The sequence below is a fragment of the Rhinolophus ferrumequinum genome, chromosome 14, assembly GCF_004115265.2.
Source record: "Rhinolophus ferrumequinum isolate MPI-CBG mRhiFer1 chromosome 14, mRhiFer1_v1.p, whole genome shotgun sequence".
In the NCBI taxonomy this organism is placed as follows: domain Eukaryota; kingdom Metazoa; phylum Chordata; class Mammalia; order Chiroptera; family Rhinolophidae; genus Rhinolophus; species Rhinolophus ferrumequinum.
This window is the reverse complement of record NC_046297.1, coordinates 58343536-58361542: the sequence shown is the minus strand read 5'-3', so window position 1 is coordinate 58361542 and position 18007 is coordinate 58343536. Positions and strand designations below refer to the sequence as shown.

The following is an 18007-nucleotide window of genomic DNA, read 5'->3' as shown; positions in this document are numbered from 1 at the left end:
AAAAGTCAAATGTAAATCTTGATGTCTGGCACACACCAGGAACCAAGAGCAAGCTAACAAACTCAGCCTTTGCACGGTGAAATCAGGCTTCCTAAGAGGGATTGGGCCAAATACAACATTTGTGAATATATGAACTTCATCCCAATGGCGGCTTGAGGAAGAATACCGAGGAGGGTCCATTCATTATCTTTCTCTTTAGTACAGGATTAAGCTTGTTACTGAAAGTATGGGGGTATTTTTGTTTAATCATGTTGTATTTTTTTTGAGATGGAAGATTTTCTTTAAACCCCAAGAATTTCACTGCAATCATTCTCAGAAATCAAATCTCATAGGCATAGGCAAAAAAAAAAAAAAAGGAATGTTTATGTTACATTTCAGTGAAGACTCAATTTTCTGCCTGTCCTTCCCTTCTTTCCTTCCTTCATTCTTTCCTTCTTCCTTACTCTCTTCCTTTCTTTCATTTCAACTCAACTCAACTGAAATCTTCCTGTTTTGACAAGTGACAATCTATGCAAAGGTTTACTTCTAATGAAATGTTCTCATTAGTCTCTTGAAACGCTCCTTTTTTACACAGGAACACTGAAATGGAGGTCTTCTGTGCTTCACTCCCCATAATCCCCTCCCCTCTTCCTTTTCTAACAGCACCTTGGTTTTCTTTCAAGGGACAAACTCCCTTCCCACTGCATGGGGCCTGGGCTGTGCTATCAACCATCCATCCTCCCCTGGCTGAGGGGTGGGAGGTCAGGCCGACTCTCCCAAGAATCTGTCCAATGATGGAAGGATGGAAAATAGAAAATAGCTCGTCATTTCATTCCAATGATATACTCTAAAAAACAAACAAAAAAAGTCATTAATTCCTAGAAACTAGATCTAGAATGTTCCCAGATTCTTATCCTTTTCAAAGCTTAATTACTTAATTTTTACCTTAATTTTATGAGCTACTTCACTACCTATCAGTAAGTACATTTTTTTTTTTTTTGCTTAAATTGGTCAGAGATACTTTCTATTATTTGCCACCAAAGATCTCTGACTGGTAGAGATGGAGAAGTATGGGCACTGAGAGTATTTTCCCTTTCAAAACATAGTTTAGGTTGCCATATCAATGGATCAACTTATTATTTTTATTAAGTAAAAGACCTCTAAACAGTAGAGAAGTATTTGGTTTATTTTTCCAAGTGATCTTAAAAAAAACCAAAAAAAACAAACAAAAAAAAACCACCAAACAAACCAAAAACAGAAAGCTAGCTTTTCACCTCAGTCATTTTTCAATTAAATGCACTGCCCGAATGTTCTACAAATTGGAGAAATTAAAAATCTGAGAGAAATTTACTATGGGATATGCTAGAGGGATCTTTTTATCTTGCTTAGAACCTAATGTGTTTTAATTTTCACGATTCATTATAAAGATGCTGAAAACAGCCGTAAAGAAAATACTCTCCACTCCCAAACATATTTGACTACTAATAACAGCAATAATAATAATAATAATAATAATAATAATAATAAGTGTAAGTGTATTAACACAGAGGAGGTCTTTATCAAGTTAATTCTAGCCCCAATGCAAAGTCTTCAATTTTATATACTTCGAGGTTTTTTAAATGACAGTTACTTTACCTTCAGTGGTTCCTTCTTGTAATCATCCAGAACAAACATTACTAGAACCAAGCACAGACTTACTACGGAATCCTGAGGAAGTATTGGTGCCACCATTCAGTCATACTATACACACTTTCCCCCTAGAGCCAACACAACATTACTTTGTCTGTGTTCCAGTTCATTTAACAACTTGCCTTGAAAAGACGATGCTGGACTAGTCCAGGTATAAACAGTTATATGAGCCAATGTGGGTTCATATTCTCTAGAGAAGGAAACTGCTTCATAAAGAATTACCCGAAGAGGCAAAGTGCTAAAGCATATTCTGTGACTAGGGATTTAAGAGGTGAGAGTTAACTTCCTGTATGCCTTTTAATGCTGACTGCTTTCGTTCTCTATTGCCGCTGTAACAAATGATCACAAAATGGCATAAAACAACAGAAATGTATTATCTTACAGTTCTGGGGGTCAGAAATCTGTCGTGGGTCTCTCTGGGCTGAAATCAAGATGTCTATAGGGCTGTGTTCCTTTCTGGAGACTCTAGGGGAGAGTCTGTTCCCTTGCCTTTTCCAGCTTCTGGAGGAGGCTCCCCATATTCCTTGACTTGAGGCCCCTTCCATCTCCAAAGACAGCAATTGCTGGTCAAGTCTTTCTCACATAGCATCGCTCTGACATTGGTTTCTCTTCTCCCTTGTCCATATTTAAGGATCCCTGTGATTGGGTCCAAATTGGATCCACCTAGATAATCCAAGATAATCCCCCTATTTTTCAGCTGGTTAACAACCTTAATTCCCCTTTGCCATATAATATAACATATATTCAGGCCCTAGGGATTAGGATAAGAACATCTGTATGGGCACATTATTCTGCCTACTACAGACCTTTTTTTTTTTCATTTTATGAATAAACGTGATTCCAAAAATGTCTATAAGAATATAAGGTTTGAGAAAAATTAGTATCCGCTACAGTGTTTCCCTGAAAGTAAGACCTAGCCAGACTATCAGCTCTAATGCGTCTTTTGGAGTAGAAATTGATATAAGACCTGGTCTTATTTTAATATAATATAAGACCCGGTCTTATATAATATACTATAAGACCGGGTCTTATTAATTTTTGCTCCAAAAGACGTATGGGAGCTGATTGCCCGGCTAGGTCTTATTTTTGGGGAAACAGTATAACTAGGCATTGTTCTGTCCTGGAAATACAGACACTAAAGAGAGAACCCCTACCTTTAATGAGCTTCGTTAGGTAAACCAACAATTATGACACAAGGATATAGAAGCAATAATAACACAGGGGTTGAAATTAAAGTCCCCATCTACTCAGTTCTCCAGCAAAAAGCCTCAGAGTCATCTCTGATACAGTAGTCTCTTCTTATCCACAGTTTTGCTTTCTGCAGTTCAGTGAACCGCAGTCCACCACACTCCAAAAATATTAAATGGAAAACTCCAGAAATACACAGTTCGTAAGTTTTAACTTGTGCACCATTCTGAGGAATGCGATGAAATCTAACACCATTCCAGGACATAAATCACCCTTTTGTCCACCATCTCCTTTTGTCTACCTGCCATTGTGTCATTTTGTAGCCATCCCAGTTATCAGATCGGTTATCAGAAAGAGAGAGACCACATTCACATAACTTCTATTACAGTATACTTTTATAATTGTTCTATGTTATTATTAGTGAGTGTTGTCAATCCCCTACCGTGCCTAATTTATAAATTAAACTTTATTATAAGTATGTATGAAGTCTGACAATTCAGTTTGTGAACTTGCCACCATGCGCTTACATCAGCAGCACTGTACAAACAGCTCAGTGAGGTTTCATAACCTTGGTATATCAGGGTCTCACAGCTGTGTTTGTGTCAACGTGTGGCGGTGTCTTGCTCAGTGGCATTCATTGTTGTTGCATGATTTTGTGTGCCGTCCTGAGAATGTCTGAGCTTGAATTAGAGCAATGAACAAACATTACATTTCTTGTTAAACTTGGCAAGAGTGGAAGTGAAATCAGGGACATGTTAGTCCAAGTTTATGGGGATAATGCCGTGAAGAAAATGGCAACGTACAAATGGAGTAAACGTTTTTCTGAGGGGAAAGACCTCCCTCGACACTTAGCTCTTAGACATCTTAATATATGCATGATCTTCTCATGATCTATCTTGCTTTCGTTATTCAGATCCCTCAAGCCCCTGTGAGTCACAAAGATGAGTACCAGCAATATTGATATCAGAGTGTCCCTAAAAAACAGAGCTGTTTAAAATCCCCCATAATCTGGCTCCAATCTAGCTTTCCATCTTTGTCTGTCACCACACACCCACAGAACCTGTATCGGATTTAATCCGTTTATACTCTGTCTCTCCAGTGGCCATTAAGCTGCTGGAAGGCAGAGGGAAGCTTCATTCAGCTTTGTAACTTGAGCCTGACACACAGGATGTGCCCCAAAAGAGTTAATTGAAAACAGAATTTGGCTAACGCTGTGTATCTGGTAGACAGCATCCCTGAAAGTACCCCAGAAGAGCTCTATATGATCACTTCCTCCACAAATGACTATTCTGAATTAAGCTAGACGGAGATGGCAAGTCTGAAGGGCTTCGTGATTTGCCTACCCTTTGTGCCTAAGGGCCTACACCCTGTATCCCGTAGTTTACCAGGTGAGTTATCTAGGATTTCTATTATCAGTTTTCTAATTGCCACAGCTGAATGCATTCTTTTATCAATGTAAATAACATAAGCAGAACTTGCCTATTCAACTGGTGCCTTTGGGTTGCATGAAGTATTGGAAATACGGTTATTCACTTACAGTGTTTTCACACTATTGGACCATGCAAAGAGTCACGTTCAGTTCCTTTCCAAACAAGTGTGCCCCACGTTAAGGAACCAGGGTGTAATGTTTCTTGCATCTGACTTTTCTACAACCTTAAATTCCAAACATTAGACATTAATACTCCTAAAACAGCCTTATCACATTGAGACTTCCTTGCTCAGCTGATGAATGACAATTTCAGCACCCAAATTTCTGTTTCTGCTGGATTACCATGTTTGTCTAGTAATGTCTTTTTGAGCAGTTTTATATATATATTATGTACTTATTTTGGAGCTTAGCATACTTTTTCTGTAAAGGGCCAGATAAATATTTTAGGGTTTGTGGACTTTACAGTCTTTGTCACGAGTATTCAGCTTTGCAATTGCAGTGTGAGAACAGCCACAGACATATGAAAACAAATGAGCATGCTGTGTTCCAATAAAACTTTATTTATAAAAGTAGGCAGTGGGCCAGATTTAGCCCAGTGGTGGTAGCTTGCTAATTCCTGACATACTTTATAAAACTGAATGAAATTCAAAAATAGAAATGCAGATCCCAATAATATAAATAGTAGATTTCAAAAAGTAAGTTCAATTAAAACAAAGCTAGAAGTCATTAGAAAAGCTTAAAATGGCATATCAGCAGCCTCTGTCAGATCTTTACTCACCTTTAGACTATGTGCTCAGTTTTTTTTTTTTAAGAAAATCTTTCTCTTGATGGCCCTTTTTTTTTTTTTTTTTTTGGAACAGGACTTTATTGGGGAACAGTGTGTATTTCCAGGACTTTTTTCAAGTCAAGTTGTTGTCCTTTCAATCTTAGTTGTGGAGGGCACAGCTCAGCTCCAGGTCCAGTTGCCGTTGTTAGTTGCAGGGGGCACAGCCCACCATCCCTTGTGAGAGTCGAACCAGCAACCTTGTGGTTGAGAGGACGCACTCCAACCAACTGACCCATCCCGGAGCTCAGTGGCAGCTCAGCTCAAGGTGCCATGTTCAATCTTTAGTTGCAGGGGGCGCTGCCCACCATCCCTTGCGGGACTCAAGGAATTGAACTGGCAACCTTGTGGTTGAGAGCCCACTGGCCCATGTGGGAATCGAACCGGCAGCCTTCGGAGTTAGGAGCATGGAGCTCCAATCGCCTGAGCTACTGGGCTGGCCCCCAGGAGCTCAGTTTTTAAAGAACGAAGCAAAATTAAGGGCCAAGTATGCAGTGGTAGAAATATTTTGTAGACACTCTATTTAAGAGACAAGGCATGATTGAGATACACACTACACACATTATAGCTCCTTATTAATCGAACTGATTTTGTAATAGAAAATGTGACGTTACTAATTCAATTTGCGCAGCCGAAAAGAAGCCAAGTTCAGAACGAGCCGTTAAACCAACTGCCACAAAATTACTATGCTCAATCACTTTCGAGGTCATAATCCTCATCAAAGTTGTGGCACATTTCTACAACGTAAAGAGTTGGTAATAATGAGCAGCAGCCAACATATGACCATGTCCTGGAAACACATTTGAACCAGTGAAGCACTATTAGGGTAAATAATTTTTAAAAAAAAATGATCATTAGAACCAACACAGCTGGAGTCCCAGACCCTAATAGTTATCTTAAAGTTTCCCATTACCTTGAGCCTGGACAATGGTGCAAAAGTAAGCAATTGCCAAAACAGTGGGAAACAGCCAGTACTGCGTCTTGCACTGAAAAATCTTCATTTTATTTCCTGCTTTTCACATGGGATGCAGCAGCAGTCCTGGAAACAGAGAACACAGGGATATATTTAGGAGACTGAATATAAGGTACGGACATGAGTCATCTAGGACAGGCAAACAAGCCAATATGGATTAGTATTGTCAGGAACTAATTCATTCCCTAGGGTATCATATGTTTCACCCTAAAATATAAACTGATAAAAGATGTGTGAAAAGATGCTGTAAAGGCAAAGAATGGTCTGAAGTATTTGGGAAAGAAGTTCAGAAGGTCCTTTGTGACTCTTTTGGAAGGCATAAATTGCACAGTGAATTTCCTAAAGGGATGAAATCCAAAAGTTTACCTGAAATGAACATAATAATCAAACAATCATAATTTCCTTGCCAGTAATGTGCTGCTCCAGTATTTTCCACATAAAGTTAGAAGCCCTATTGTTGCCTTATATTGCCTACAATGTAAAGATAGGTAAAACCTTTCTTCCAGTGATCAAAGAGAATTTGAAAAATCACTTTGTGCTAATATTAAATCACTCTTCAGCTTTCACTTCACTGGGTGAAGTCATCCCTAATCTTTTCTTATAACTGTATTTTTCTCATATGTGTGAATCTAAAACTCTTCCAAGTTTTTCTTTTTCATTATAATATCAATAAAAGAAGAGCTATAAGAAAAAGAGACATAAATGAAAAGAGGGAGAAGAAGGAAGGAAAGGAAAGAAAAATGGGTGAATGTTAGGTATTAATTTAAAAGGCCAATCTACAAATTATTGACTACAATTAAATTATAAGCCATTACAGATTTCTTCCCTCAGAGATTAAGACATCTCAAAAATTTTCTTCAACCCAGGGTATTTTTTTGTTCATATATTCATTCACTTATTCCCCAATATTGTTCCACAAAAGTTCTGAGGTATTTAATAACAAAGAAATATAATGTATAAGGTAGGGTTGCCAGATTTAACAAATAAATACACAGAATTCCTAGTTAATTTTTAATTTCAGGTAAATAGCAATATTTTCTTTAGTATGTGCAATGCAATATTTGGTACACACTATATTAAAAAAATATTATTGTTTACCTGAAATTAAAATTTAAGTGGGTGTCTTAGAAATCCTAGTCTAAAGGGAAATTTTGTGGAAAAATAATACAGTAGTAGTAAGTTAAATAAGCAGAGAAAATCTATCTGGTTGTGTTAGTAGAGGTGACCAGGAATTTGGCACAGAATTTATGAACTAGCAGTCCAAGAAAGAAGGAAGCACGCTAAGTTTTAAGGTTTACTAGATCATTACATTAAATTTTAAAACATCTTTTTGGAGATGCGTAGCTTTTCCTGACATGGAAAACGGAGTAGACTTTTTCCCATGGTTCATCCATAAAAAGTCACTATACTTTATTCACCGTAACGTTTATCAAGCTCTTAGATGTGTGAAGACAACTGTAAGTACTTCACACATACATAAATTCCTTTAATCTTCACGGCAATCCTTCGAAGTAAGTATGATTTCAATATCAATTTACAAATGAGGAAAATGAGGCGCAGAGAAGTTCCCCAAATCACAAATCTTGTGAGTTCAGGATCCACGATTTTCACCCTCACAGACATGGTAGAAGCATGTTCGAAAAATATTTTTATAGTATCACGCTTCATACCACTTTCATTTCATTCTAAAATATCTTCCCTTGATGATGACAAAAGTAATGAGTTTTAGTTGTGCAAAATTAGAAAACACAAGCACAACAGAGTATGCTCTTTTTGAAGTCTATCTTTCCCTTACTGAAGTGCAAATATTTTTGGAAGACAGTCTTGTTATAATATATATGGCAATATCATAATTTATTTATTATCCATCTTTATTTGAAAATTTAGCTGATTTCCAAATTTGTAATGACCATCCTATTCACTCACATCTCCTTGAATATGAGTATATGGCTATAGATTTCCTTTGGCTAAATTCTCAATGGTGGACCTGCGTGGTAAAACAAGATGTGTGTTTTAAGGTTTTTGAATGCCCTACAGATTTATACTGATTTCCACGTCCACCAGCGTCTTATATGAGTACCAAACCACAGAATTTCCACCATTCAAGTCGTAGCTATGGGTGCTAAAGCTCCCATGATGCCCGTTGATGAGTTTCCAAATGATCCTGTCTGGTCTTTGCCATCCTTGTGGGCACCTGGGAACTGGCCTGGCTAGTGATAGCCACACAGGGTCATCGGTTCATCACTGGATGAAAAAGTGTCAAGGATACCACAGATCTGAGTCAAGGCTAAGCTCATGATTTCTTGCTTTTCTACGTAAAACCATGGTTGTATCCTGCTTTTCTCACTATCTCTAACTGCCCCAAGGCCATTTATTGCTCTTAAGAGGATTTCTGACTCTTACTCATTTCAATCCAGTCCAGGGCCACGTTGCTGCTCATCTTTTCATCTAGGGAATATTGAAAATATAGGAGATGTCTTCCCATTGGGAACACTTTATTTTGCAAAGGGCTTTTAAACGTCCCTTCCAATGCAATAGTTGGGAACTGGTCCTCAGTTCCTGAAATTCCATACGTGATCTTCACCATGTTTGATTCCAACATGGAGTCATGGGTTCTGATGCTGATGCTCGCTGGGGCCATGTGCACATCTAAACTCTTGCTGATATAAGCAACGACTTCCTGAACACTTCCCACAATGGATTCGTTGGTGACCCTGTGAAAGGGCAGCTCACGGAACGGAGTGTTGACATGGACTTGTAGACCTCTAGCGCTTCATTTGGGAAAGCTGCCCTTTGCTGCTGCCTGCTTTCCTAAAATTCCGGTGACACTGACACAACACTGAAGTCTTTGGAGTTGAGAGTCAGTTCTCTGTGGGGCAAGATTTAGACAATGATGAGTCTCAGGGATTCCAAGATTCTGTTCATCTTGGGTCTGCCGGTGCAAGCCATGCGCAGTTTCTCAGGCCTGAATTCCTGCAGTCCTAGACTGAATCTGTGTAATTCATTGAGGCACTGGGTTACCAAAGAATCCCTCTAACATCTGCAAGTCAGACATTTCCCGGAGTCTACAGAGAGCTCAGGAGACACTTTTCCCAGGCTCGCTTACCTTTGTTGTCTCCACATACACGTATTATTGTTTTTATATAATGTTGACTATGTGTAGGTTATTTTTGGATTCGTATTAATAATCAAAACTAACTAATAGCTTTCATTTCTTTAAAGGTTTTGGTGTCAAGATTATTTGAGTTTCATAAAATAAGTTAGAAATCTTTCCACATTTTCATTGTTTTTGTAATAGTTTAAGTAGCATGAGAATGATCTATTCTATGAAGACCTATGAATAATTTCAGCAAGAAAATCACGTGGACATACTTCCCTTTTTTTGCAATGTTTTTGAGATATAATTTACATTCAACATACAGCACAAACTTAAAGTGTAAAATTTAGTAAGTTCTAACATTTGTATACACTTATGATGCATTTCCCTTTTTGAAGATAATCCTGCACAAGTTTTTAGAATGTTTTCTTGTTTATATATCTACTTACATTTTCTGCTTCTTGGTTCTAGCCTGAATATTTTCCCATAAAGTTATTTTTTTCATTTTAATTTTCAAATTTATTAGCAGAGTTGTATGATTTCTCAACTTAAAGTATATCTTTTCTGGTTATAGCTCCATTATTAGTACTAAATTAAAGCTTTTCTGACTTCTTTTTTCTCTCCAGAATAGATTTTATATTTGTCCAGACTGCATTTTTTAACGTTTTTTTAACCTGTCAATATTGTTTTTTTGTTTCTGATTTCTTTCTGTACCTATCACTAGTGTACCTATCACTGCTTTTTTTCCTTTTCTGTTTTTTATTTTTGTTGCCCTTTTTAAAATTTTTTTTTTGAATCCTTAATTAACGTAATGTTATTCTTTATTTGAGACCATTAATTTTCCCATGAATATGCTTTGGCAGCATCATATAAGCATTAATTTACTTTTTAATCCAAGAGTTATTTCAGTGAGTGTAACAAAGCATGATTCTATGAACCTTCAAAGCAATATGACTCATGCACTTAAACCTCTGATATTCTGGTTTTATTCTAGAGTAATACAGTGTATCCAGAGGAATAAATATTTGTATTTCTTTCAAGCAAGCAATCATTCTTTTGTGTTTTCATTTAAAGGGAAATACAAATGCTTTGATAATCATATAATCAAGTTAAGATCCTATAATAAAATTAAAGAATTTACTCATTTGTGCTTAGGGGTCCAAAAAACTCTTTGCCTACCAGCCTGTCATAGTTCCAAAATGGTAATTACTAAAGAATATTTCCTTGGATTAAGACACTCATATACAGGGAGCTCCTTAAAATTCCCAGTGAAATCAGCAACACATTAAATTTGGCATTAATGTGTATATGGCATTTTAACCTGGATTAACTTATTACAGATTAGTAAACCAACCATTTGTCAGGGCACAGAGGAAATGAGACAAATGATGAGTCAATTTTGATGAAATACAGAAGAGACTCTGGGACATCACAGGACCCTCAACCTACAGAGACAATTAGGAGATTAGGTGGATTATCCAAAGGGGTGTGAGTAATCCTTACATAGACAGAAGCTAGGAATCAGGAGATTTGAAAAGATAAGGGAGCAGGCTGCAGCCTTATCACAACCAAGCCAACAACACTTCTGCCCGTCAGCCAGAGAGCTGTCCATGACACCCAAAGAAAACTACAGCAGTAGAATCACTTCTCCAAGTCAAAAAAACAAAAAAATTCTTTCTAAGGTTTTATTCCCCAAACGTTATAACCACAGCTTCCAATCAGAACAAGGCAAAAAGGAGAGGTAAGGAAACAGGCATGTGTCTTTTTGTCATGCACTTTAAGATCAGAGGACTTTTATCATATAGTATCATGCGATAATGTTATAATATAGCAGAGAGGTCCTCTGACAAGCCACAATCCAATAGCCTTTCTCTGTTCTCATCAAAGCACTGCAGTTCCTATATTTTAAAGCAATGCTTAATATGCCTCAGTGGAAGTTAATCTGCATTTCACATAATTTAAATAAATAAATGAATAAATAAATAAATACTACCCAAGTCTTGGCAACTTTTTCTTGAAAACTGAGTATTATTTAGTATAGCCATAGCTTATCTTTAAATTCTTCCTTTTTTTGCTGTTTACTTTAAATTAGGATGAGTAATACCATATTGGAGAAGTGGAATTTTAGTTTTCCCAAGGTTTTCTGCCAAGTCTCTAAATATTTTGGACAGCAAAATAGGGGCAAGAAAAATCCCTGTTCCTATTAAAGTGTCATGATATAGTTTAACATTTACCAAAATGTCAAAGCCTAATTGGTCAAAAGGCTGCCCAAAAGCCTGCACAAAACAATTCTGCCTTAATTTTAATTTTTTTAAAAACATCATGATAAAAATGGCTACTTAGCTCTTAGTTCAGAAGACATAAACCAATTTGGGTAAAGTTGATCATGTTTAGCACAAATTTTCTCAACACACTGTCACGATTTTGTAATCAGTAACTTAAAACTATCCCCATTAGGGCTAAATTAGCCCCTTCTTCCACTTCATATGTTTTGTTTTACTTAATCTCAATTGTATGGTTAAATTTAACAGAAGCAAAGGCCCTGAGTGCAGCTCATTTTATCAAAATTCCTTAAAATATTATTCTAAAGTTTTTGTAAACCATTCATACACACACATGCACATGTGCACACACACACACACACAGATTTACATATATATATATATATATATATATATACACACAAACACAAACATTGGATAATGTTCTATTCAATCAGTGTTGACTTACAAAATAAAAAACAAAGAACATAAACAAAATTGTAGCTAGCCATCCGGCATACCAGGCCCCAAGAGAGATTATTTATAGTTTTACAAGTTTCATCCCAACAATCACTTATTAAGAGTCCTACTATAGAACCAAAGCTCTCTATTTGATAGCAGGGAAGATACAAAAGTTCATATTATATGATCCCTGCCCTCAGTCAGCTCACTTACCATTTTATTGACGGGGATGAATGCAAGCAAATAGACCCGTATTGCAAAATTAAATGAGCTAAGCATGAAAGGGAACAGAGTTACCACAAAGTTGTAGTATACATGGAAACCTGGGAATTAGGACGACAGTCCTGCCCATAATTGGCTGCAGGTCCTTGACTAACTGGTTTAACCACTCTATGACTTGATTTCTTTATCAATAAAATGTGCGCATTAATATCTACTTTATAGAACGGTAGTGATCATATAAATAATGTACTCAAAACACAGGCAGCTCTCAAAATGTCTAACTAGTAGCATGTTCACAACACGTTGAATGAACACAAAGAATACTACTTTCTTACAAAGGAAAGGGGAATGACAATAATCAGTGAATTTGCTAGTTGGGTGGATACGAAGAGGAAGGGAAATCAAGAAGTCTTTATCTCCCACATCATATTAAGGTTGTGGGACTAATTTGACATGAAGTTGTAGGCAAAAACTGAAGATCCAGATAATGACAGAGGCACAATATTTGCTTGGGTGAATGGCTTTAACTTTTTAAAATACATTCCTATCGATTTTTATCATTTTTCCGGAGGTCAGCTCTATGTAGGTTCAAAATAATCAACCATATGGAGATGTGGAAGATTTGACTTACAGAAATTCGCAGACTTAGAAAAAGACTTAGCTGTTCTAGTTAAGTTCATGCAAAAAAGATTGGAAAGAAATGAGAATGTTTAACTTAAGCATGTTTTAATTAAGCCTAGGAAAAATAAGAATCAGAAGCACCTAATGGTTGTCTTCAAATATCTGAAGCACTTTCATGTGGAAGATAAAACGAGATTATTTTGTGCGGCTTCTGCAAATAGAATTTGAATCAATGGACTGGTCCACAGAGATGTGTGTTCGGATAAAAAAAATTCTCTAACACTTAGAACAGGTTCTTCTCTTTTACTAGATAGAAGCTCTGAGGTAGAAGCTGGCTAAGTTTTGTCAGAAGCAGGAATTCCATTATAAAAGGGAGTCCTGAATTTGTGGACAGAGTACTAGACATAATGACCTCTAAGATGCCTTCCCCAGCTCTACACTGTTAAAATTTCAATATCCACTTTATAGAAGGAGAATTGTATAGTCAATTGATGATCTAGGTCATACAGATTTGTAGATAAGAAAGCAAAGGCTAAAAACAGGTCTAATGTATTAGTCCAGTGTGTTGACCTTGCTTAGTTTTCTTTAATTTTCTCTTTAGTGAAAATATCATTCTCCTCACATCCGGAATAATCAAAAGAGTTTTCAGGATTAGCTAATGCTGTCTACTTAAAAACAAGCCCTGGGGAAAGTTAGTGGTTACTACCTTTATCTATTAGCATCACGGCATTGTAGGAAACAACTCTAAATGAGGAATAAAGACCTAGTTTTATTACTATTAGCTTGGTCATTAGCCTTTTTACCCCTAAGTGAACGCCCCACTGTGCACGGCATTGTGACTAGAAAGCAAGTGGAAAGCCACAATCTTATTAGCATAAAGTGTGGATGAATAGAAGAGTTCAGGAATGACAGAGACTGGAAATTAAGAAAGGATGTGTCAGAAAAGAGTGAGTCACAATGAAGCAAAATAAAATCTGCATAAAAACTCCCCTTAAATACTGGACATTTCAGAATAAAGGGTCATTAATCAAGAAAACTTAATCACAAATGTGCATGCACTTAATAACAGAGTCTCAAAAATCCACAAAACAAAAACTGATAGAACTACAAAAAGAAATAAGCAAAGTTAGAAATATTGACTCACTTCTACGGAACTGATTGAACAACTTAACAAAATATCAGCAAGGATATACAAAATGTGAACAACTCTATCAACTAACTGATATTTATTGAACACTACATCCAACAACTGGAGAATGTATTTTTTCTTTTGAGTGTACATGGAAAATTTTACAAAATAGGCCACATTCTGGGCCATAAAATAAGATAAATTTCAAATATATTAAAATAAATTTCAAAAGATTAAAATATTACAGAGTATGTTTTCTGACAACAGCATTAAATTAGAAATCAAAAATAAAATATCTTTACAAATTAAAAATATTTAAAAACTAAACAACATGCTTCTAGTTAATCCATGGGTCAAAGGAGAAATCACAATGGAAAATTTGAAAATACTTCGAAGGAAATAAAAATTAAAAAAATAATACATGAAAAATTTTGGATGCAACTAAAGAAGTAGAGAGAAATGTATAGTTAAAATGTTTACATAAAAAAGAAAATTTAAAATTAATGATTTAATTCTCCACCTAAAGAAGCCAGACAAAGACAAATTAAGTTGAAGAAAGGGGTTAATGAAGAATAATGTATATGTATAAATGTGTGTGTATATATATATATATATATATATAATATTAATGAAAACTAACAAAGCTGAAATATGCTTCTTTGAAATATTAATAAAATTTAAAAATCTTTAGAAAGAGTGATCAAGGAACAAAGATAGAAAACACAATTAACAATATCAGGAAGAGTTGCACTACGTATTTCACACACCAACACATGATAAAAAGGAAAAATATTAATAACTTTATGCTAATAAATACAACAATTTAGCTTAATTGGAAAAAAATTCCTTGAAATACTCTACTTGCTAAAACAGATACATGAAGAAATAGAAAATCCAAATAGCCATATATCTATTACAGAGGTTGAATTTGTTACTAAAAATACTCCCACAAAGTAAATTGCAGCCCTAGATGGCTTCATTAGTGAATTCTATCAAATATTTAAGGAAAATATTATGTCAATTCCACACAGATCCTTTTAGAAAACAGAAGCGAGCCAGCATAATATTTTATCAAAAACAGACATCATTACAAAAATAAAATTTACAGAATATCCCTCATGAACATATACAAAAATCCTTTACAAAATATTATATGATCAAATAACAGTTAGCAATACAAAAATAATAATTATTACCACATAGATTTTGTTCTAGGAATGTAAGATTTGTCTAATATTCTAATATCAATATCATTAAGCATGTTAACAGACTAAAATATAGATAGATTGATTGAATACCAGGGGTGACAAAAAAATGTGGACAAATGGATACTTTGGTCAGTGTTGCTCAAGCAGTTCACCGTAATCAGAAGTGTTTAGGCACTGATGGTAACCACTTTGAGCACCTCTTATAATTGCAGAAGTCAAACATGACTTGTATTCATTGTTTGTTATTGGTATACATTGAGTATTACAATTTTAATAGATTTTTCCTTTCTTAAAATGTGTATACATTTTTTTGGCACCCTCTGTACATTATCTTAATTGAAGCAGAAAAAGCATTTGAGAAAATTTACTACCCATTCATGATTAAAAAGAAATTCAGCAAACTTAGAAGGGAACTTCATCAATGTGATAAAGAACATCGATGAAAACCCCACAGCTAATATCATATTTAATGGTGAAATAGTGAATGCTTCTCTACTAAGATCAAGTATAGGACAAGGGTGTCAACATTGTAACATCTTACCATTTCGTGCAATAGTGAACTAGCGGTTCTAACCAGCGCAATGATGTAAGAAAAAGAAATAAAAGGCAAAACAAAAGGGAAGGAAGAAGTAAAACTGTCTTTATTTACAATCAACATGATTTACATGATTGTTTACATAGAAAATCCTAAAGAAGCTACCAAAGAAACAAAACCTACTTGAACTACCCTGTTTCCCCCAAAATAAGACCTAGCCAGACCATCATCTCTAATGCATCTTTTGGAGCAAAAATTAATATAAGACCCAGTATTATATTATATTATATTATATTATATTATGTTATGTTATATAGTATAATATAAGACCCAGTCTTATTTTACTATAAGTAAAGTAAGTATAGTAAGCATAAGTATAGTAAAATAAAACCAGGTCATACATTAATTTTTGCTCCAAAAGATATATTAGAGCTGATGGTCCAGCTAGGTCTTATTTTCGGGAAAACACAGTAATAAATAGAGGAAGGCTGAGGACTTGGATCAAAATGCAAAAATAAATCATACTCTTACAGTAACAAACAAATAAAAAAGGAAATATGTTTTTAATTCCATTTATAATAACATCAAAAGACACAAAATATTTAGAAATTAGTAAGATATGGAAGTCCTCTACATTACTTCCTGTAAAAACTCCAAAAAAATACAAAACTGTATTCCTGAGAGAGATTAAAGAAGACCTAAACAAATAGAATAGTGTCTATGTCCATGGGTTGAAAACCTCAACATTGTTGGAATGTCCTCAAATTAAGGTGGAGATTCAAAGCACTGTTAATCAAAATCTCAACAAGTTGTTTATAGGCATTAACAAATTGATTCTAAGTATTGCATTAAAATGCAAAGAATTTAGAAGAGCTAAGAACAATCTTTAAAAAGGACAAAGTCAGACGACTTACAACTCCTAATAGCAAGCCTTACTATAAAGCAACTGTAAGAACAAGAGAGAGACATATTAATCTTTTGATGTGTTACTGGGCTCTATTTGCTAATATGCTATTCATATTAATAAATATACTACTAATTAATAAATGAAACTAGTCTGTGTCTTTCTTATTTTATGCTATGTCAAGTTTTTTATGTTAGTATTACTTTTCAGATTTTATAAAAATAAATTTGAAGTTTCCTTTCTTTCTATTTATGTTACTATGGGACAATTATACCATTGGTATAATTGTTTCTTTAATATTTTGTTGGCATTCAATTGCAAAACCATAGAGGTTTGGCATTTGGGAGAGGCTACTTTTTAACAAACCGTTTCAAAATTTTATGCCTACTGTTTTATTCGTAATTTCTGTATAATCTAGGGCAATCTGTAGAATCAATTTCAGCAATTTGCATTTTGTTTAAAAAGAATCCATTTCATCTAAGTTTTCTAATTTATTTTCCTACAATTATTTTAGTTACTATTCAATTACTTAAATGTCCTCTAGTTTTGTGATTGTTTTCCATTCTCATTTCTTATCTTGTGTATTCGGGCTCCTCTCGTTTTGCTTTTTAAAATACAAAAAACTGAATCAAAGTCACAACATCAAAAAGGGAAAGAAATAGTAAAATAGTAATAAGGAAGGGGGAGGAGAGGGAAAATTATAAAGATGAGGATGAGGAGGCGGAGGACACAAAGAAAAAAACAAGGGAACGAGAAAGAGAGAAAAGACAGAAAGGATCCAAGATCATTTTCCAGGATAGATGGGCCAATGTTGCCTAGACTGGTACTACTCAAAATACCTGGTCTGTGAACTATTTGTTACTGGTCCACTTGTGAGATTAGGGTTTCCAGGTGGGAATTCCTGCCCGTTCTCAGGAATTTTTTTTGCTTTCCCATTCCCGAATCTGAGAAAATTTGGTCGGGAAATCAGTTCCTTGAACCCAGTAATACCCACAATGAGAAATAAACGTTCTACTCATAATGTATCTCTTAGACATTTTTCCTATTTATCGCTAGGGTTTCTGGGCAGGAATTCCCACCCATTCTCAGGATTTTTTTTCATTTTTCCATTCCCAAATCCTGAGAAATTTTGGTTGGTAATTGGGAAAATCGGCTCCTTGAACCCAGGTGATTGATAGTGCCCGATGTCACTTTGTGGAAACGGTTCATTGTGGAGAACAGAAAACAGTTTATGTCTTGGGATTCCGGAATGGGAAAGAGAATAAAATTCCTAAAAACAGCGGGAATTCCGCCTGGAAACCCTACCTGAGATTGAGGAGCTTATGCAAAAATGTAAATCTCTCTCTCTCTCTCCCTTTCTCTCTCCCGTAAATTGGTGCATTGTTTTGCTTCCTTCATCAAGAAAGCTTTTCTATGAAAAAATATCTCAGTTGAACTAACAGTGTGCTTGGTAATATATTTGATTTACATCCTGGTCCAGTTTTATC

The 18007-nt window shown here is 35.3% G+C and overlaps 1 protein-coding gene across 2 annotated transcripts in view; it reads right to left on the bottom strand.

Annotated features, from left to right (window-relative positions):
- The window catches only part of COL14A1 (collagen type XIV alpha 1 chain), a 201746-nt gene that overhangs the window by 174907 nt on the left and 8832 nt on the right, over nt 1–18007 (bottom strand). For both annotated transcript variants that reach the window (XM_033126918.1, XM_033126919.1), the window contains exon 2: nt 6022–6147. In XM_033126918.1, the coding sequence (XP_032982809.1) occupies nt 6022–6109 (88 nt within the window). In that variant the 5' untranslated portion in view covers nt 6110–6147. The remainder of the gene's footprint in view (nt 1–6021; nt 6148–18007) is intronic.